The sequence below is a fragment of the Desmodus rotundus genome, chromosome 12 (assembly GCF_022682495.2).
Source record: "Desmodus rotundus isolate HL8 chromosome 12, HLdesRot8A.1, whole genome shotgun sequence".
NCBI classification, from domain to species: domain Eukaryota; kingdom Metazoa; phylum Chordata; class Mammalia; order Chiroptera; family Phyllostomidae; genus Desmodus; species Desmodus rotundus.
This window is the reverse complement of record NC_071398.1, coordinates 97631417-97653627: the sequence shown is the minus strand read 5'-3', so window position 1 is coordinate 97653627 and position 22211 is coordinate 97631417. Positions and strand designations below refer to the sequence as shown.

Here is a 22211-nt window from a genome sequence, read left to right as displayed (position 1 = left end):
GCTGAGCTCCATCTGTTTGGCATCTCCAAATAAGGGGGTGGGAGATGTACCAGCTCACTTCCATGGGTCCGCTCTGTGTGAGGCTCCGTGCAGACTTGCTGAGCCGACAGATGGGATATGAGCATTTCTTTTTCATCTCTAATTCCTTGGTGCACTTGATTTGGCAGCATAGTTTCTTGGTTTTGGACACAAAGAACTTGATGTTCTTAACAACTAAATGGAAATGTTGGCACATCCTGTTAGAGTACGTGCTTCTGAATCATAGAGCTAAGACCAGGGTGTGGGGTCTCTGCACGCTGGGCAGCAGGCCCTTGGTGTGGTCGGTGCGTAATCAAGGCAAATCACTGAGTTTCCATTTCATCTTTTTGTCCCAGGAAGCTTGATCCTATATAGGAAGGAGCGGCCACTTTATGTGGTTTGAATGGTCCTAGAAATTCAGTTGAAAACAGCCTGTCGCCCTCCTTGGTTTCTGTCCTGTGAGAAAACATTCCAGGGTCTCGTTTCTTTGCCTACCACAGAGCATCAGAAGTTTTGACGACATGGAAAACAGGTGGTTGCGGACAGTCTGACTGGCAGCCACTCCGGCTCTGTGGCACCTGTTGTCCTTTTGTGAGCGGGTCCCTTCCGTCTCCCTTCTAACGCCGTGTTTACAGCATGACTAAACTGAGCCCGGAGGACCCACTCACTGACCCTGTCTTTGCCGACCTGTAACAAGTCCTGCTTGCCACTGGCACATCAAAGGACTGCTCCCTGCTTGCCTACCGGCATTTTTAGTTCAAGCTAAGAAATGAAAACCATGTCCAAGTATTCAGGGGAAACCGACTTGTGATTCTTCAGTATGTGCACAAAAATCTCACTGCAGTCTCTACTTGCACAGTTAGATATTCAAAACATTTTTTGTTTGTTTTTGATATTCAAAACATTTGATAAGAGGTGGTGAATTAAGACTCTCTTAGTTTATTTCTTATGGCTATGCAATGCTGGAATAATTCAGGTCAATTTTTGAAAGTTTCCAGCTTTCCTGAACATTTGTCAAAGGAAAATGGTGTCACTTGTCAAGGTCCGAGCGAACTACAAAACTCACTCATGAACATCAACCCTTTTTCACCCTGTGGCCCCGCTAGTTTGAGGCCTCACTAAGCCAGCAGTGCCCTGTAAACAGCTTGCAGTACAAGCCCACAGGATGATCTTCCCAACTCTGCTAACAGGCAGCCATGTAAGGGAGAGCATCTCAGTGAAAATCCAATCTTCTGTGCAAGACAGAACCCTAACGTCCACTCACCTGGTTTTGAGATGGGAAGCGGGTTGGCATTCGTCTCATTTCGATTGTGAATATCTGGCCTGCATTAGTGAGGGATTTTCAGTGTTTCCAAGACACCTGTTACCACACTGAGTCTCGAGACTAGAATGTCATATGATATTCGTAAACTATGCAGAAACTATTGTAAAAATAGTTCTGTCACAGATAAAATTGAAACCACAACCATAGTGATTTCAGTTTTATCAGTGCTCTCTCAAAGAAAGTTTTAGTCTTCTGTTTTAGGAAGCCATCCAATTTCCCCCTTGGTACTTAACAGTTAATACAGATAACTCGCAATTCCAGCCTCTCCCTGTGCATTTCAACAGCAATGTGCGTTCCAGGGCTTCACTCTCTCACACAGGCCTGGTTGAGAGAGCCTGGCTCGGTTGATTTTGTGACCTATGACATCGGTAATTTCCCAAATCCAATGATCTCTTTCCCGACCAACTTAGATCTTTGATTTCTTTGAAAACTTAGACTTTAGTATATCCTAGGATTTCCTTGAGTAAAAGACTTATGGATTTGCATATATTTCTGGCAGGTTCTTGAATGGAAGCATGCAATTCATATAAGAATTAGATGATTATTAATGTATGTGTTTGGAAAATAAATGGAATTTCTTGGTATACTGTAAAGAAAAAACAAACCTGATACATTTTAATGGGTTGTTCTGATCACTTAGCTTACTGCTAATTGAAACCTATCCTAACTGGGGTCTCTTTTTCTGCCTCTGTCTTTGGTAGACAGTGGTAGAAGGGACAGTCTATTCTGTAAGTCTAACCTACATTCATATTTGTTCAATTTGTTTTACTTTAAAGGCTATTATTGATGGATTTAAAGCCATGCAATCACTAGTCCCTGTTTGTGTCATGTCCTTTCTGATTTTGTACATTCTATTAAGACAACAAATTTAACAGGAAGGAATTGCTCCTAAGGACAAAAGCATACTGGTGAAATATTTTTAGAAATCATTACTCACAGTAGGATGACAGAGAAAAGTGACATTGAGCTGGAATCAGCTTAATCATACCGTATGTAGACATTTCTCAGGTATTTATCCACTCATTAAATACGTTATTAAACACCAAGTATGTGGTGGACAGGAAGTTAACTCTACACGGGGAAACAGAGGTGAACAGGGCAGATGTGATGTCAGATTTGTGGCGCTTACAGTGGAGGAATTGAAAGAAGTGCTGAAAGAAAAAGTACAGGGAGCTATCAGAGAACCTAACTTTGTGTAGATAGTTAAGATCTTCAGTCCAGAGATGGGCAAGACTGAAGTAGGCAAGAGTGAAATACAGAACATAAGGACCTTTGTAACTCTTCTGAATCTTCTTCCTTCTGCCATAAGACACGCTCGCACACCAGTACTATAAGGATTTTTAATTAAGAATGTGTATTCCTGGAAAGACCTAGTGATCTGGGGCTAATTATATTTCTTCAAGCTAATGTTCCTGGGTTAATTGCTAGTAACTGAGCTGAAATAGGCTACTGTGGGTCTTGACCACAAGTCTTGACGGTGCGGTGTCCCAAATAACTATTAATGATAGAGTCTCTCTATGTGTTCGGTAGCTTTAGCTTTCTCCCTTTCTGGTCTGTCATCCGATCCCCCGAACCACAAACTCCTGTGTGGCTGACAAACCTGCACTGGGATGCAGGCAATGGAAGACTGCACGTCATTCCATTTGTAAGTCTATCTCAGCTGAAAGGGATTTTGCTAATCTTAGAAACAAGCAGAAACATTTTCATTTAATTAAAGTAAGTTCCCTTTTAACTGTTTATATAAAGTAATGAATAATTTGCATCCAAGTCTAAGAAGCCATTACTTTTTCCATTAAAAGAAATTTATGGATGCAAGTAACAGAAAACCACCAATTACAAATGTCTTCCCAGTGGAATTCCTAGGTCTTAATTATCATCTCTGACAATGGAACACAAAACTCCAGGTTTTCCTCAGCAATACGGACAGTGAGAAGCAGGTTGGGAATCCTGAAACTGCAGCCTTTGCTAGTTTATCTAGGAGGCTGAAACATTCCAAATTACCTGACCCAAAAGGCAGTGCCCAGAGCTATTCCAGTCTGCTTGAGAAGTTAGCAAATCAAGGCCAATTGGGACGGGAACCTCTGGATTTGGTGATGCTTGGTACTATCAACCAGGGAATCAAGAGCGGCAGAGAAGTTACCTTGGGCTATTTTCCAGATGGTATTTATTGATCACCTAAAATGTGTTAGAATGAAAGCTTCCTAGAGTGAGGAAGGCAAAGTGCCCCTTTCATACGCTGCCTTTTCTCCCTTATTGCTCCTGCAGGCCAGGGATGGAGGCAGGAAGAAGGATTAAACAGTTTTAATTGGCCAGCTGATCACGCACCTGCCATTCAACATGAGCCGCTTTCTCCTCTCACCCCAGAAATAAATCCTGACTCACTGTATACAACACAGCGAATGTCCCTCCCCAGCCCATCCCTTGGTCCACTCTCCACTGCTTTCCCCTGCCCTTTAAAACATGGCCACCTTTTCCCAAGGGCCCTAGACTAATGGAAACATGGGGCTGTAAGGGACCTCAGTGGTCATCTAGTCCAACCCGCCTGCCCGGCCGGCCCCCTTCCTGAGAGTCGCACCCACCTGGGGCACAGACTTGCCACTTCGTGAAACTAATGCCTGTTATTCTCCCTGCTCTCTCCTTTGTCCCTACAGTGCCATGGCTACTTATTCTGCCACATGTGCCAACAATAGCCCTGCACAGGGCATCAACATGGCCAACAGCATTGCCAACCTGAGACTGAAGGCCAAGGAATATAGTTTACAGAGGAACCAGGTGCCAACAGTCAACTGAGGAAAAAAAATAATTAAACAGGCCTAAGAAGAAATCCAAAAAACCATAAGACACCTATCCTGTTCTGTCATTTCTTCATCTGCTGGAAAAAAAATAGTAACAAAAACAAACAAACCAAAAAACAGAACTAAAATTTTGGGACCATGGCAGAGAAGAGCAGGAGAGGAGACAAATGCAAATTAGTTAACAAATGCTCCTCCTCCCCCGGGATTCCAGCACCACTTGTTCCTGGGTGTGTTCATTTTGTCTTTCCTTCTATCCGTGCTTTGCTTCATATACTCCAAGCTTCTTCAGTGGGGTTCAGCCCACCCACCCCCGTGATTGTATGGGTTTTTAAAAGGTCTACAGCAGCCAAAGAAACCATATATATATATACATATATATTCATTCTGAATAATTGCCTATAGTCTCCTCATTGATGTGTTTAACCTTCGGTGCCTTAACCCACCCTTTTTCCCACTTCCCTGCACAGAGAAGCTCTAGGAACTTCTGAAAAGCCAAAGTCTTTCTAAAGAACCTGTGCCACACATGATTTCCTTCCTCTCTGTCTCCACCTCTGCTGGTCATGGTAAGGTTTTTTCCATCAGCTACTGTGGAGAAAAAAGAGCAATCCTGTGCAACAGCTGGTCGCTGGCCTGTCTGGCTAATTCTAAGCAATAAGCTCTAGACCAAATCTCTATAGATTTAAGCTCTAAGCTATTGATAATATCACCATGACCCCCATCCTAACAATCAGCCTTCCTCAGTTAAAGATATTTGTTGCTTTTCAAAGATTTGCTGTCATGGGCTATTTGCTAGAAGGAATATTTTTCATTTGAATGAGGGAGAGAAATGTCTCTCAGAAAACCAAGACCGAGTTGTGAAAGGCATGGCCTCTATCTCCTTGGTGCCTTCGGGTCATCGGGCGCACACCTATATATATGCTGTATATATTTATATATTATATATCTATATAAAATATTCTCGCAAGCTTGAGTTTACAGTCTCTCAAACACAACAGAAAGTGACTTTCCCACTGTCACCTCTGTCACTAGCTCTACAGTTACAAGACGGTTGATTGGGAATCTCGTTTCCTTTCTTTCTCTCCACAGAATTCTCATGAAGGCCACAGAGCGTGGCTAGGGCAGCTGTTGGAGAATGGGTCTCATGTTTGCATTAGGGCTTTCCATATACGAGAAGCGATGTGAGGCTGTAAGAATGTTCTTGAGCTTGCCGCCTGAACTTGGCTGCGATGCTGATATGTCCTGATCTCTCATGGGAATTGGGGGGGGTGGGGCACGCGGGAAAGCCGTTTGGCCAGCTGCCCTTTTCTGACTCAACAGGAATATGAAAGACACATGTGGAAGTGGAATACTTAAAGGTTTGTCTAAGTTTCAAAAAAGGCAATTGTTGGCTTTTTCTTTTCTAATTTTTTTTTTCAAATAATGTGTAGTGGCTAGGGCTGGGAGCCAGGACTGACCTCTCTGTTTCTTTCTCTTCATTTCCAGCTGGGCTTTTGTAACTTGTCAGGTGGACTTGACCAAACCATATTATCATGCGGTGCCTCAGTTTACCTTTTTGTAAAATGGGTTTAACAATACTTACCTACCTCACAGGGGTGTTGTGAGGCCCTATTCAATTGCTCCTTCATTTTTTTCCTGTATTCTCTGCATGTCCAGCACTTTGTAGCCTTGGGAGGAAGGGGACTATAAAAATATTCAAGGCTCATGGAAGGGTACAGTACCTGGAAGCCTTGTTTTCTAGCAAGGAAATGCTACCTTGCTGTAAATACATAGAACTTTTGCATTTAGAAATGAGAAATAGGTTTATATTTACAGACCTCTCAGAAATCACACCATTTGAACAAAGAATAATTTAAGATACACAGAACAGACACATTTTCAACTTATAGTTTCATCCTGACCAGCTTGGTTCTAATAATTTTAGTTGTCAGTGATTAAAAAACTTGAGATTAATTTTGGCCAAATACGTCAACTTTGAGTGACAGGCAAGGAACTTGGGGTTTAAAATGCACTGTGAGTGCGTATCTGTTATGTGCCTAGGCATAGCAGGTTGAGTTAACAGTAGTATTTTTTCAGTCAAACAGCCATCAATCTGAAAATGTATTTTGAATATTGATTCTGTACTTTTTTCTATAAGAAGAAGGAAGCCCATTTTGCTCTCATCAACCAATTCCCTGTTCTTTTCACCTACTACCGTATTTTTTGGACTATAAGATGCACCAAACCATAAGACGCACCTAGGTTTTAGAGGAGGAAAATACGGTGAAAAAAAAAAAAAAACCCCACTCCACTGCCACCTCCCCCCACCGCAAGCAAGCCAGGTAAGCTACATTCGGACTATAAGACACACCCCCATTTTCCTCCCAAATTTGGGGGGTGCGTCTTATAGTCCGAAAAAACAGTATTCAAACATTTCTTAGTATGAATGGTTCATGTAGGCTCTCTTCACAACACATGTGACATGCTTCCCAAGGGTCCCCAGGCTAATTCTTTTGTCCATCATCTGCTGTAAATCATCAAGTTTCAAAGGAATGGTGCATTCTAACAGATTAAAACGTTCTTTGTGAAATCAGTGCAATCCAAGAACTTGGTAAACTTTTGGAGTTTGGGGTCTGGGGAGAACACCTAAAGAGGATTTGTATTAGAGTGTAGAGAACAGAAATCACATGTGAAAAAATTTTCCTTGGGGGGTAGGCAGTCTTAGAAGAGGGAGTCAAGAGATAGAGGGTTATGCGAGTCAAAGTGATTTGAAGCCTCTATGTTGACATCCATTTCAGAGGTGAACAAAAAACCTGAACCCATAACCCCAATGCGAGGGGAAGCTGGGTATTTCTATCTATGACCTCAGCAAGCGATGTCTGGGAATACCATGGAGGATCCAGTGCTGGGCGCCCAGAGGAATGGGGACTGTAGGTGAATGTACACCACAGGTTTCTATTATCTAAGCACTTGATCCAGCAGTCTGCCCGTGGTGTAAGCACTCAATGTCGCTCATTGATTGCTGACTTGCTGTAAGCAGAGGTTTCATATATGATTTGAAGGAGTAGCCTTCTGGCTCCTGAGCCAGGCATCAACTGAGGGCCTCAGGGTCACAGAGTTCAAAGGCAAACCCCTGTCCCTCACCATCATTATATGTAGATAAAGAAGCATACAAATAATCTGTATGTATCCCCAGCCCCTCCCAAACAAGATGCTGATTTCTGGGGTTCATGGCAGGTTAAATGGAACCAGAAGAGGTGACCGAATAAAAAAGGGAATGACATTTTAAGGTATAAAGATCTCATGAGAAATGTAATATGTAAATTATATCTTGCTTTATGATGTAAAATATACATTGTTTGCGCTAGAATAGAAATGATTCCTTTTCAATAAAAAGAAAGAAGGATACCACATGTTGTCTTTTGTTACATACAGTTGAGTCTGCCTTTTCTCTTTGAATTTCAAAAATAGATCAGTCAGAATCTAAAATTACATTCAGGGAAAAGTGAAGGTGACAGAAACTTATAAACAAGAGAACTTTTTGTCAGAGTGTAATATTATTTCCTAAAAAGGAAAATAATCTATTGTTCCTCAAAAGCAAAGACAATGGACAGAGGGAGAGGGCACATTTATTAGTGTAACAGGGAGGTACAGAGAGAAACTTAAGAGTATTTAGCTATTTTCCACTAACATCTTTATCACGCACAATATCGACATCAAATGACAAAACAGACTTCAGAATAAAGAAAAAAACAAAGCAAAATTTCTTAAGCACCTTATCATACATAGCATTGGGTGTGTGGGAATGAGGGGAGTGGAAAACCCAAAGTGGGAGGCACGGATCCTGTTCTCATACCAACTAAAGTCTGTCTACAAGGTACCTCTGGCATGAACAAACATGTGCCACAGCTCAGGGCCGTGAATGTGTTAAACAAATACCACAGATGGGTGCAGATGAGGAAGGAAGGAAGCACTGTGTGGGCTGGTGTGGGCACAGGGACTTGAACTTCATCCACCAGGATCCGGGCAGGAGAAGAGGAGGGGGTGGCCTTCAAGTGGGAAAGTGGGGAAGAAGGGATGAAGGCAGAGATACAGAAATGGGGAGTTTGTGCTCGGGAAACACGGCTGACAGGATGAAGAACTAACTTTAAAGCAGAGTGGACAAAAACACTGGAAATTGAGGTTGAGGCTTCATCTTGCAGGAACTGGGTGTCAGGCAAAGAATTGTGGACTTTTCCTTAAGACATAGAGATCCACTGAAAATTACTGAGCAGGAAAAAAAAGTCATCCAAAAAATAATTTTAGCAGAATTATTATGGTCAAAGAATGAAGATAAGTTAGATCATAACAGGAACTGGAAGCAGAAGAACATAGAAGGGGCAGAGAAAACAAAGGATGAATAGGGAACATCTTGCAAAGAAAGAATCACTAAGACTTCATGTCAGGAAAAGGAGAATAGAGTCCAAGTGCCACTGGTTTGGAACCTGGGGCCTAGGAGAATGAATCACTCACAAAAGTGACAAAAGTCAACAAAAACAAGAGAGACTCGGTTACAGGGGATGATAATTTCAGTCTGAGATGTACTGTTGAATTTAAAAACTGAAATGGAAATATCCAGTGAGTGAAAATAGGGAAGTAGGGCTTGGAACCAAGGGTAAGGAGGGAGATAGAAGTCTTCAAGGAGGTGACACCAAGAGGGTATGAGCTCTCCCAGAAGAGAGAGCATCGTTGTGACTCAGGTAATGATTCTGATACATGGCTTTTGGATGCAGTTTCCACCCAGGGAGGAAGACAAGAGTTGGAAGGACATCTGCAGTTGGGAACAGGGCTACCAAAGGCACTTGGCAAGGGGCTGTTTGAAACCAAGGATGAGGGTCATCTCATTTGTTCTCCCAGAGTTAAGACAAGAGGAGTTTTCAAAAAGAAGGGGAAGTTGAATGTACTCAAGAGCTGCAGAGTAGACCAATACCTGGGGATGGAGGAAAGGCCATTGGACCGGTGATTTTTCTACAGAATAGTCTCCCAGAGTGCTGGGGGAGGTCAATTTTAGACAGTGATGGTAAGAATAAGTGCTTTAAAAATGGAAGCACTGACTATAGACCATTTGCCCGAGACTTTGGGCATTGAAGGCTTTTTAATAAGGATTCTTTCAGCTGCAGATGGCAGAGACCTATCAAACTGATTTCAGTCACCAGGGGCTTTGTTAAAAGGACATGAGGCTTGTCCACCAAACACAGAAAAGTGTTGCTGGGCCAGAGCAGCTCTGGGGGTCCCAGACCCCAGAATGAGGCCAACACCCTCAGACCAGGCAAGGTACACACACACCCTGCCCCAGGTCCCAAATTCACTCCCCTGATTGTGCCCCTCCCCTGGGCAGAGAGTCCATGGGGCCAGCTGGCTGCGCCTGTCTGGAACCTGCACCCCTCATTGCACACAGTCTCTCAGCTACTTGGGATTTGGAATTCCTTCTCCAAATGAACCAGAGCCAATTTGGGGGGCCCATACAGACCTCTGTTCCTGAGGCCACTGTGTGTGCGGGTCACAGATGTAAAGGGACCTGCGCATGATGCAGTTGCCACCTACGTACGTTCCTCTGGTGCAGGGTGGGGCTTGGGTGAGAAGTGCATAGGCCACAGGCTTCGGGGTAGGGATGGACCCTGGAGGGCTCAGGTCAGACCCTCTGGAACGGTCACATTCTGCAAAGGGACTCTGAAGAGTCTGAGAATTCTGTGTCAAGCTGACTTTTCAGGTCCTTACAAAGGCATATTCATTAAGGGAAGAGGGTAGGACATAACTTGTTTAGCAGTTTGCTAACTCCATTTATACATGAACACACGGACGAAACTCTGCTGACTGTCACCGGTACTGCCTCCCAGGCACTGGTCTGGCCTCTCCGTGCACAAGCGACATACACCTCCTTGAAGACCTGGCTTGGCTGCCTTTTGACTCCATTTCTGGAGATTCCATTAACCAGAATCCAATGCCAGAATCTGGTCGATTCATACTTCCTGGATCTGAGTCCATCTGGCCCCGTTTTTCTCTTAGAAACGGGACTCGCAGCTCGGCTCCTCCCTAGGAGTTCAGTGTGAAGGCTTCCTCTAGCCTCCTGCCTGGGACGGGGCGACAGAAGAGTTTTGAGCAGAGTTAATCTGCCCCCAATCCCAGGCTGCATCTCAGTATATTGTGATTTACAGTAGATGAGGGTTGAACACCTCATATCAGGCCTGTGGGGAGAGGCCATAGCAGGGTGGTTGAGAAGGAGCTGAGAAAGGAGGCTTGTAGTCATCACCCTGGGTCCTCTTAAGCCCCAGTATATTCCACTGTGTTTCAAAGCTGAATTTGCTTGAGAAAGGGAAACCCTTTTATGTTTCACAGGGTTTGCTATTGTCTGACCCCCAGGGGTCTGGAGATCTAGCATTGGGCTGAGATGCACCTGATTCACAAAACACCTCCAGTCACCTAGTTCTAGATTTGAAGGCCTATGATAAATGACACTCCACTTCTACCTATCAAGTTCTGTATTTCTATATTGCATGGCAGTGGCAACTGGCAGAAACCCAGCCAAATCCAACTGAGATGGTTAATTAGGGGACGTATTAGGAGGACGGGAGGTAGGTCACAGCGCAAGAAAAGGAGCTTTTGGAATCGGGGCAGCTCGAGAACCTCAGGTGCCGGAGCCGAGACCTGACTCCAGCAGAATGCTCTGTCGGTCTCTCGTGTCTGCAGGCAGGTTTTCTCCACACAGACTGACATCCATCCATTCAGCTTCGGAAGCTCTTGTTACAGAAATGCTGGGAGGGAACTCTAGTATCCTGGCTTGATTGGCGCACACCAGTGACCCAAGCACTATGCCCTGGGGGTGGACGGGTCCTGAGCAGCCAGACCAGGGCTGCCTGCCTGTATCAGGCACCACTTGAGCACAAATGCCACTCCTCTTGTCCTCACCTTTGGCTGTAGTCACTGCTGCAGCATTCAGTCCTCAGGCTATTTCCTCCAGCCTGGCAGACAGAACCTCAAAGAACCAATGGATAAAGGCTCCCCACTCCCATCCACAGGCACAACACTACTGTCCCCACAGCGGGGTGTCCATCTTGATAACACATCCTTGGGTTGGCTTCCCTTTTTTACCTTATTATTCCCCTGGCTCCTCATTCCTCTTCCGTGGGATCATTATCCAGATAAACTACCTGCATGTCAGGCATTACCGCCAACTATGCAGTAATTAAATAGAAACTATTTCTATGGGGCCCAGCCTAATATAAAGCTCTATTCTCCTTTGCCGGGGGCTTCCTCACCAAAACTATGTGGATTGAGTAGTGGGGACCTCTTCTTCCCAGAAGTAGAAGAAAGAGAAATGAAGGCAGACAAAGATAGCACAGATACTACAAAGCAAGGAGGAAGAAAGCATTTTTAACTGTAAATTGTTTTCCATCTCAATGTTTTTTTCTTGCAAATGCTGGCTGCAAATACTTCAATTAAAACCATACCAACTCCTTCCCCTTCCTGTGGAAGAGAGAACTAGCATTTGGACAAAGCCCGTGTACTCTCCTTCTGCGCACATAGGTATACTTCAGTGCCCAGCATCCCCTACAGTGAGATGTGGTCTTGTGACTTGTTTCTGGCCAATGGAATGCAAGCAGAAGTGGCACTTGACCATGTCAACCTTGGTCCTGGCTCCCATGGGAACTCTTCCTTGTTTCTTGCATCTGCCTGACTGATTTGACCGCCTCTGATCCATTCTGGGAGCCACACATTAAAGATGGAAAAGTGGCAGACAACCTGGGGCCCTGAAAAGTGACTACAGAAAGGAAAGCTGCACCCCTTGGTGTCCTGGAAACACCTTTGAGTGTCAGATGACAGAAATAAAGTTCTATTCTGATAAACCATTGCATGACAACGTCTCTATGTTATCGCAACTCAGTCCAACCTACTAATACGCCTCCTTTTCTTCTCTCTTCTTTGTTCCTTCCTTTCTTCCCTCCCTCCTTCCTTCCTTCCATACTACTTGCATTTCAAGATCCTTGTTGCAGTTCATGGACTTACAGCTCTCAGGGATCACACATTCTTATTTTCCCCTATCGAGCATTTAAATGTTATAATATATAGCTAATTGGCATCATGCGCCCTTTGGATGTTATAATTGAATGTTGTAATCAATAAATAACACTAATATTTTCAATAAATTAATGCTTGACACCCTCGAGTTCCTGCAAAATAGCTCAAAATGTTATTCTAGTTATAAAAAGAGAATTCTTAAAACAAAGATAGCCAGGTCATCTACAAATTGAAGACATCTGAAAACTATTTTGTGAGGTCATGTGTCTCTGCTTCGTGCCACCCAGAACATCAGAGGTGAAACAAGGTGAGTAGAACTAGACGGCAGAGACACTCAGGTATGTGCACGGGGAGGCACGGCCAGCAGTGCGGGCGCAGGGTATTTTGCAACAACAGAACATGGGAAACCAACAGAACGTCCGTCAGCTGGAGGGCAAACAAACTGGGGTACATTCATACAGTGGAATACGATTCAGAAATTTTAAAAATGAATAAATGGCCACACACATGCCCTTTGATACCTCTCAGAAATATAACTTTGAAGGGGGGAAAAATAAACAAGCTGCAGATATATGCCACTTTATATAAATCATAAAATTGCATACTGATATATACTGTTTGTAAACATATATGTATGTGATACAAATATTAAAAAGATACATAGGAATGAAAACAATCTCAGAATAATAATTTCAGGAAAAGCAATTTCTGAGTGAGGAGGTGGGGGATAGGAAGGCAGGTCACACTGGGTGCTTCAAATACATCTGACATGTTTTATTTCCTTAAAAAAATATATGAGAAGCAATGACAACAAACGTTTGACAAAAGCTGGGTGGTAAGCACAGCATGTTCCTGATAGTCATCTCAGTACTTTTCTATGCCTATTATGTTTCAAAATTCATTAAATGTGGGGCAGGGTAGGGGGGGAGGACAGGCATAGGGAGATGTGAGGCTATAGCCAAGCAGGGAGGAGGTATGTTAAATTCATTTTTAAAAGGACTGAAAAATAAAAGAATCCTTCATATATCCTAACTCAGCCAAACTGGCTCCTAGGCAGAGAAGAGGCAACTCTCTGACAAACGTCTACCAAACATCTCCTGTGGTTAACTAGTGCACCAGAATCCCCACCTTCACAGTGTGGGGTGCCTGGAGTCCCCGACTATCTGGGCTGCAGGAGGCCACCATACCTTGAAGTTATTATTGGCCATTATCTTTCCCCCATCACCCCGAAGGAATAGGACATAGTTGTGAAGCGTGGGCTGGGGGCAGGAGAAAAGCATGTGCATGGGGTCCTGGAGCCCGGGTGCAGAGCAGCAGGTGGTGCGGGCTTGCCTGCTACAGGGGGGTCCGGGCAATGTGATGCAACAGGAAAGCCTGGCCCCTGGTCCAGACCCTGCTTGGTTACCCACGTGCAGGGCAATCCTGGGAAGCTGCTAATCCCTGAGTCTCTTCTTTTGTAAAATGATACCTCCACTGCAGGTTGGTGGTGGGGGACTCAGGGAGACAACATACACAAAGTGTGAACGAATGACTTGAATTCCATCTGAATCCCATCGTGGGTTTTCTTTTTGGCCCACACTCTGAAGGGAGAATGCAGAGGCAGCGGGAAGAGTCCTGGGACAGAGGTCAGGTTCTCTGTGTGGCATCAGAGCAGATGGAACTCTAAGACAGAGAAGTGTGGTGGGGAGAGAAGGAAAGATGCAGAAGGAAAAGAAGGAATGCACAGAATGTGTAAGACGGCCCCACTTCCCCGAAGCAGCACACACAAGAGGATTTTTCCTGTTGCCCAGCCACTCTAAATTTGAGGGCTGCTTTTTCTCTTGGACACAAAAATAGCACTCAGGAGTTTAGAAGCCCCTTTCCCCACCCTGATGGAAATTGTACAGAACAGTGACTGAGGACCCTTGTCCTTGTCCCATGGCACTGAGTTCAGCAACACACCTGGACCAAATGCACGAGGGCCCATGAAGGCTGAGGGAGATGCCTCCATGTGGGGTACTGAAATGCATCCAATAGTAACACAGCATATTGTATAACAATGAGTTTGATGATCTCAGGTAATACTCAGTCCAGCCTGTGCTCAGGCCTGCTCTGGTCTGTATAAGACTGAACCTGAGGGAGCAGGGCAGGTGGGCTTCCAGAAGGCTGTTGTCCTCATTCACTCTGATCCACCAATATGCAGGATCTTAGGGTATGGGAATGTGTCCTTCCACCTGTCCCGGGAAATCCTGGCAGCACTGCTTTCCTGAAGGATCCTTTAGAAAAGTGAACCCAGCTTGATTCACTGAAGTCATGCCTGGGGTTTCTGGGTCAGTCCAAGCCCTGCTGAAACTCACTAAGTCCTGTGTGACTTTGCTTCCCAGAAAACTGTTGAATGGATGCTTTTGGAGGAAAGAGACAGAGAGACACAGACAGAGACAGAGAGAGAGAGACAGAGAGAGACAGAGACAGAGAGACAGAGAGAACATAGCCCTAAGAGGATAGGATGTGTTCATTATGCCTTTTTAAATTGTCAGGATGAGCAAACTGGTGGATTAGAATATTCTAAAGTACTTATTCGTCTTCATCTTTGGAAGCCTTTTACAAATCAGGAAACTCACAAGGACAGGACCTCTGTGCTCTACTGTACTCTACTGTAGTCTATGCTCCATCCTCAGGTGGGTAGCTAGAACATTGAAAAAGTCCAAGAGGATATTTGAGTACATTTCTCATTTCTCAACAGGAAGAAATCAATGGAATCTGAGATATATAATGATACGGTATCACTGGATGTGATTTTTGACTGGCTGAATAATCAGAGCCAAGGACTTTCCTCATTAGCATACTTCAGGACTTTGTGGTAGATACGCTTTGCTCAATTGTTTAATCAATTCCTTGTACAAAGGTAAAGGAAAAAAAAACATACGCTTGTCAGAATTTCAAATGACCGAGGCCTTGAGAAAATAGCTAATGTTCTTGGTGACGCACTTACATTTCACATGAATGCAAAGCCTTGTGTCAAGTAAGGTCTCGCTTTACACCCCAGACTGACAACTGTGAGGAAACCTATGGTCTTACATTAAACAATTAAAATGCAAGAGGATAGATATCATCCCATGGCACATGAAAGCTAGAATATAATGTACATAGGACTATAGACTAATGATTCTGCTAAAATGTTCTTTGCTCAGTGGTCCAGGCGGGAGGTAGGGCCAAGCCTAAAACAGGGAGACTGGGGCACGTACTCTTGCCAGATGGAGGCTCACTGATTTGCGTGACAGAGAAGTGACATCTACTTTCCATTCTGAACTTGAATTAGGTATCTCTACGAGGCTAATTTCTAAATATACGTTCCCCACGGTCCCGATGGATTTTCAGTGCCTGTGTGTCCGGCACCAATACAAGGGAGAGGCCAGCTTCTGGTTAGCTGGCTATTCTCCAGCTACACCATGCAGTATGCTAGCTCTCAAGTTCCTTTGAGTCTCCAAGCATATTGTGGCAAAATCAAACAAAAGAAAAACTAATATATTTTGCTTCTGGGGCATTGCTATCACATAGGTTTCAGAATAAACCTGTCAGTGTTGGTGAATTTTCCTAATTATGCCTCAGACCTGGACACACTGACAGTGGCTTCACATTGCGCTGCCCAGCCTGACCTCTAAAAGTTGTCCAACTGCTAAACCAAACACACTCCAGAGTGCCAAGGAAAATAACCCATTGGCCTTTTTCCTGTGCTCCAGCGGGGCACAAAATATAAAAGAAGCCAAAAGTCCTCCACAGTGGGCTTACAGTCTTAAGGAGACCATTATTTTCTATGCAGACAGTCAAATATTTTTCCCAGAACCAATTCTGTTGCTGACCACATTGAACATTGAGAAATCAGTGAGAGCCTTCTTGGGAAAAGCTGAACTGAAGGAGGAATTTGGCTTTGGAACACAGGAAGTGGGTTTCTGTGCTGAATCCGGCCAAGAGAGAGCCGCGTTCTAGACCTCACTGTTCAAGGTGGGTGAGCAACCTCTGAGACAGTGACTAGTCCTTCTGAGGATTATCTGAGCCAAAGCAAGAGTCCTCCATCACCCCTCATGTCAGGGCCAACCTAGGATAATACCCACGGACTTTCCTGCCTTTTCAAGGAAGAGGGGATCACTCTGGGAAAGACCCACTCAACACTTTTAAGAAACCTTCAGTACAAACATATTTCATCCATTAGGGTAATGTTTTCCTCAGGCTTGTCCAGGAATAAATCCCAACCTTCTCCCCTTAAGATCCCAAAGACACAGCTGATTTGTTTTCGGTTGGGGCAATGAGATGTTTAAATGGGAAACACATGTCCGTTTGGTCAGGGAAGGACAGGCTAGGAAGCTTCTTGTTTATGAGTGGGCGCTCAGCAGTAACCTGACAGCCACAGAAAGACTAAACAAGCAACGAGCAATTAACTCCTAAATAACAGTCCTTCCCGGGAAGACAGTGATTTTAAATCCATGCAGAACACTCATTACCTAATAGAAGGTTTAAAAAGGAGGAAGTTAAAAGCCTCCCTTACTTGTTTCTCCTCTCTTCGTTGGAACACAAATCATCTGACCTGACTGCCCCATCCAAATGCTCACCACCCAGGATCGCCGCCTGTCCTAGCTGGCGTTTCCATGTGGAAATTTCTTCCCAGCACTCCTGTTACCTTTGTACTCTCTTCCAAATCCTGAATCCCAAGCAAAATAGGCTGAGACACCAGGCAAATGGGAAGAAAAGTATGATCTCCTGAGAGAGTTAAAATTAACAGACAACACAGAGAAGAAGCCGAGTCAGAAGCAGCGTGTGGTGCAGGAGTTCAAAGCGGGCTTGTTGGGACCAGAACAGGAGCACGCAGGAGAGACCTCGGCCTCACCGGCGTCGCCGGTCACTGTTTCCAAGCCAAGCGTGAGCTCGTGGCCTGTGTGCTGCAGAGAGTGAGTCATCCTTGTAGATAAAATAAATAACAGCAACTCTCATCACATGGAGTCGTACAAACTCTGTGAACGGGGTTTCTAAAAATAACAGACGCAGGGAGCAAAATAAGCCTTTAAATTTATAATATCGACATGTGATTTCTGTGTATTGCTGTTAACCTTGTTAGAAGATCTAAATGTTACATTATTTAAATATTATCCAATTTTGTGTCTTCTGGTATTGTCCAGTGTTTGAATATTAGCCACAGGCTATAGTTCTTTTTAGTACTACCAAACTTAATATATATTACTTGTTAATAGTAAACATTAATATACCCAATTATGTTTTGTGGTATTTTCCAGTGTTTAAATATTTGCCATAGGCTTTCTTTTTAGTACTCTCAAACTTAATTATCTATTATTTTAATAATAAATTCATAATTGGTAATAAATATGTTTATTAAATACTTTTTAGACATCCATAATAATGAGTAAAGAGCATAAGGAATGTTGAAAATACTTTAAGAATAACATGACTTTGGGAATTCCCAAGATTTCCCAGGAATTCTGATTTCTTGTTTCTAAATCCCTAAGATGAATACCTGCTAGGAATTTGGAGCACTAGTCCTGGGTGAGCTTAATAGAAAAATCACTCTAGGATGATTAACGGGGCCCGGGTGTTCAGCGTCCTAGTGAAGAATGGTGAAAATGTTTTGAACTTGGGAATGAGAAGAGCTAGGGATAAGCCTTCCCTCCAAGACTTGCCTTGCCCTGTAGGTGCCCTTGGGAGAGCCACTTGGCCATGTGAATATACTAATACTTTACTGGATTGTTGATTGAATCAAATACAGTTAGGAATTTCACTTTCTATCATTTAGATTTTAAAGAGTGGTATAAATTCAGGCAATTACCTCAAAGAACCTTTGCTAAATCTCATGTGTACACATATAAAGCTGGGGTGGAGGGCTTACTGGGAAATGGGTGGCAAGAGCTTTGTGGCCAGTTTCAAGTATTCTGCTCCTTGTCAAGAGTCTTCTCCATCTGCAAGATAGAGCGAGGAAAAGGTATGGTGGGCAACCGATAGACTTGGAGGTCCTGCAGATTTCTGGTGACTGCCTTCCCCCAGCCTAAGATTCAGTGGCCTTTCCTTTTCAATCTTAAGACAATTCTGCCAGCCTAACGGCAAACACAGAAAAAGGGATCAGCCAGAACAGAAAAGCAAAGGTCAGAGGTGGCCCACGAATGCCTCACCAACACTGAGGGTCCCTGGGCCACCATGAGCACCCGGTTTTCCCACTGTTCCCAAACTTCAGGGCTCCCAGCTCCACATTACACTTCCTACAACATCTGCATACCACTTGTACTCTTGTTTCCTTACTATTTTTCTTCAACTCAGTCCATTTCTTAACTTAGCCCTGTCCCAAACAATAATAAACATGAAATTATTGACTGATGTGCAAATTCTATTTCCCCAGAGTACATATGCATAACCATTACATAGGTCATAACATGCTGGTATGTAACCACGACACTAAACAAATGCACCATCTGAAGTCACCTCAACTTCTGCCAGACCACCCTTCAGGAAAGACTTCCAAAGATCATGTCCACTGAGTTTACTGACAAAGCCCAAAGGAAAGCCATCTTATCTTCACAGCCTGAAGGGAACAGACCTGGGCAGTCAGACACATTGGGGACACCCCTACCTCCCGCCGCCTCTCAGCAATGCCCCCAGCTTGATTTAATGCTCTACTATCACCTTGATAATTTTTAATAATTTTTGGACAGAAGCCCCATGTTTTCATTTTGCACCAGGTGCTGCAAATTATACATCCTGTCCTGAAGTGGAAAAGGAACATAATAGGGTGGCATCGGGACACAGTGCTATTGTCACCCTGAAGTTTGTTTTTCCTTAACCACTTTTTGCAATGAGTTGTTAAACAGTTATTATTAGCAAAACCACCACCCTAAAACTATGCAAGACGTTCATGGAAGAGAAAAACATGTTAGACTTTTATCTTTTGTTGGAGCTGGTAGCCAGGTTGGAGAGTTAAGATGATGTTCATTCATCCTTTCGGTGTTCCATCATTAAGAACTACCCTGTATGATGTGGGTAATAATTACAACAGCAGTTTAGAGAAGAAAGGCATTGCTGAGGCAGGAGCAACTGCAGAGAACATGAAGGGGAAAGATTTGAGCCATGTAATGTCTTGTTTTAGAAACATTTATGCTAAGTCTGTCCTGCAAAACCCCTTACAGGCTAGTCCCAACACCTCTCTCCAGCCTCTTCATTAACAGGTTTCCCCAAATACAAACCTTTCCGTAAAATTTACAAAATCCAGGTCAAAAGTATCAGTGGAGGCTCACATACAGAGTATTTACATAGGTAAAAGTTATGAAGCAAGGTAACAAAGTGTCAAATAAGACATGTGATACAGTCTTATGCTGACTATCCTACCTTTAGAACCACCTGCAAGGCTAGGTTCTAATTTCACTTTCCTGGACCCTGGGAATTCCACTCTTGCTCATGGTGGATTGGGGATGGCTGGCTCCACCCCTTCCCTTTCCACACCACGTAGTGCATGGACTCCAGCTCATACATTCAAGCTTGTTCACCACTCTCAACTCTGCATAGGTGTGAAGCTCACATCAGTAGCATGATCTAGCTTCAGAAGATGGATTTCGGGGCAAGAACTGTGTAGGTCCACAAGCATCATTTGGGGGCCATTTGTGCAAGGCATTCTGGATCCTAGGAAACCAGACTGCAGTCTACAAAGGGAAGGAGTGGCAGAGGGGTAGGAGGTGAGGGGCTCTGGGTGAGCGTGTCCTCCTGCCCATGGACCTCCTGTTTCATGGAAGGTGTATAGCTGGAAGAGGGCTGAAGCCTGGACCTGTAACACCCAGGCCTTCAAGCAGGTACACCCCATGTTCACTACCTTCTCTGTCTCCCTTTCCTAGAAGGTGTTTTTAAGTCTCTGTTTCTGTGTACATCACTGTCTGACTTTCCTCCTCACCTGGAGCACTCCTCCTCCCTCTGTTTAGCATCACATGACCTTGTTCAAATGCCACCCCATCTTTGAAGCTTTGCAAACTCTCTTAGGCATAACTAGTTCGTTTCTGCTTTGCATTCCTGTGGCATTTTGTTTATGCCTCTGTGACAGCCATTACTGCCGTGTATTGGGATCACTGTCTTTCTCCTCTGGCCTGGGAGCACTTTGTGCACGCTTGGTCTCTTGCACCAACAGAGCGACTGGTGACACAAGCACTCCCTCCTACAAACATGACTACTGAGGAATGAATGAATGAGACGCACTCTCATGGCCCCAGACGTGCCGTGCCACGTAAGTGTTTATCTCAGAGCACTGCCGGTCTCCGAGAGTGGATGTCGGCATCTATGGGGCGCCATCCCGGTGAAAACTGGAAACACTCAGTCATCCAGATGTTTGGCATCACGTGGCTGAAACCCCAGATGACTGACTGAATGTTTCAGCTTTCATTGGAATGATTGGCGTTGTGCATATATGGCCTTGTGTTATCAGCCCTCGGACCCCCACCACAGTGGGCTCAAAAAGTGCTTCTTGCAGACCCAAACGCTCAGCGAGCTGCTAATGGGACGCAGCGTCCTTCCTCATGTGCTTCTCCTGGGAAAGCTGACAAGTTTGGTGCCAAAGGTGACTTCAGTGCATCAGTCTTCGTTGTCATTAGCAACTAGCATTTATTAGGCACGCACATGTGCAAAGCACATTTTCAAATGAAAGACATTGTGACGAACGTTAGCGGACAAGAGTTTTCTTTTAAGCTGTGGAATCAACTTGCCTGCTGCCTACGAAGCTATTTTTTTTTCCATGAGAATTCTGCCTAAAGGAAGTTCAAAGCATGTATGACATTTCGATTATTAAAATCTCACTCATTTCATGGAAGTCTGTTTCCCTAATTTCCCACCCCGTTATGTCTTTGTCTTTGATCCCAAACTCTATTTATTGAATGTGCATTTGTTCGTTATTTGAAATATTGTGAGTTTTGTTTGTAACATTCTGTCTGTTAGCGTGTTGTAGCTGAGGGACACTGACAGTCAGAAGCCCGGGTTCCACCTTCTTGCTGTCACTTGGTGAATTGAGAAAAAGCATGCAACCTCTCAGCAGCTCAGTTTTCTGATTTGCAATTAGCAACACCTTCCTTACAGAGTTTCTGGGAGGATGCCTGAGACGCCCTTGGAAAACTAAGTAAAACCAGAGACTAGGGGTCAGTATTATTCGCCTTGGCGCCAGGGACCAGCTCTCCTCTCAAACAAGTGGAGGTGGTACCCGAGTGATTGTCCTCTGGGTGTCCAGACGTATCAGAAAAGTGGTATGTGGGTAAAGCTTAATAAACAGTAATGATTGTGGTGGGTAGGCAACAGGGGTTAGCTTTTGAGCACAGATGGGAAATTCAAGGCCTGAAATATTCCAGAGGTTTCCAAGGAGATGCCAGGACTTTTGATGCAAATTCAAAAACTCGGGATGCTCCTTCTACTGCACCCTCCCCAGCGGCTGTCCTGCTGTATGGGGTTATCAAGTGAGACCTCGTTTTCCATGTGCTTTTACGGTCTCCCTACTAGGGAAGAGCTGAGAGCACCCTGAAAGCAGCTCGGCCATGTGTCCACATGGTGCTACCGGGCCTGGCCACAGGGGGGCGCTCCGCTGGGCCGCAGGAGTCACTGCTGTCCAATGGGATGCTGTGACAAAAGGCCAACAAACACAGAACTGTCCCCTTTCCTTGAAGCAGTGACATGGGCAAATGTGCCCTGGTGGTTTTGTCTGAACACACACGTTGGGTCAGCCATTTCCATCAGCGTCTATGGAAATTGAGAACACGGAGATTATAGAGGCCCCGCTTCGAGGGAGAAAATAGGCACCTACAGAGAACTGACAGATACACTCAGAAAAGATACCCCTCAGACTGGGACCAGGCCGGGGAAGCCCAGACGGCTAAAAGAAGCAGATGTTCGGGTTGCCCAACAATACCACACGGTGGCTCGGGAGAGAACTGCAGGAGCAACAAAGCATCCAAATCCTTTTCCACCCACCCCCACCCCCGGGGCAGCGCCTTGCTCCATGGCTGCGAGAGTTTCGCGTAAGTGGGTGCTGTGAAAACTGAAAATGT

The 22211-nt window shown here is 44.5% G+C and overlaps 1 protein-coding gene across 2 annotated transcripts in view; it reads left to right on the top strand.

The window, feature by feature from the left end:
- The window catches only part of PRRX1 (paired related homeobox 1), a 68369-nt gene extending 63647 nt beyond the window's left edge, over window positions 1-4722 (top strand). For both annotated transcript variants that reach the window (XM_024553535.4, XM_024553528.4), the window contains one exon: window positions 3994-4722. Coding sequence is in view for 1 of the 2 variants with exons in the window: in XM_024553528.4 (XP_024409296.1) it covers window positions 3994-4132 (139 nt within the window). In the remaining variant the exon portion in view is untranslated. The remainder of the gene's footprint in view (window positions 1-3993) is intronic.
- The last annotated feature ends 17489 nt before the right edge of the window (window positions 4723-22211 follow it).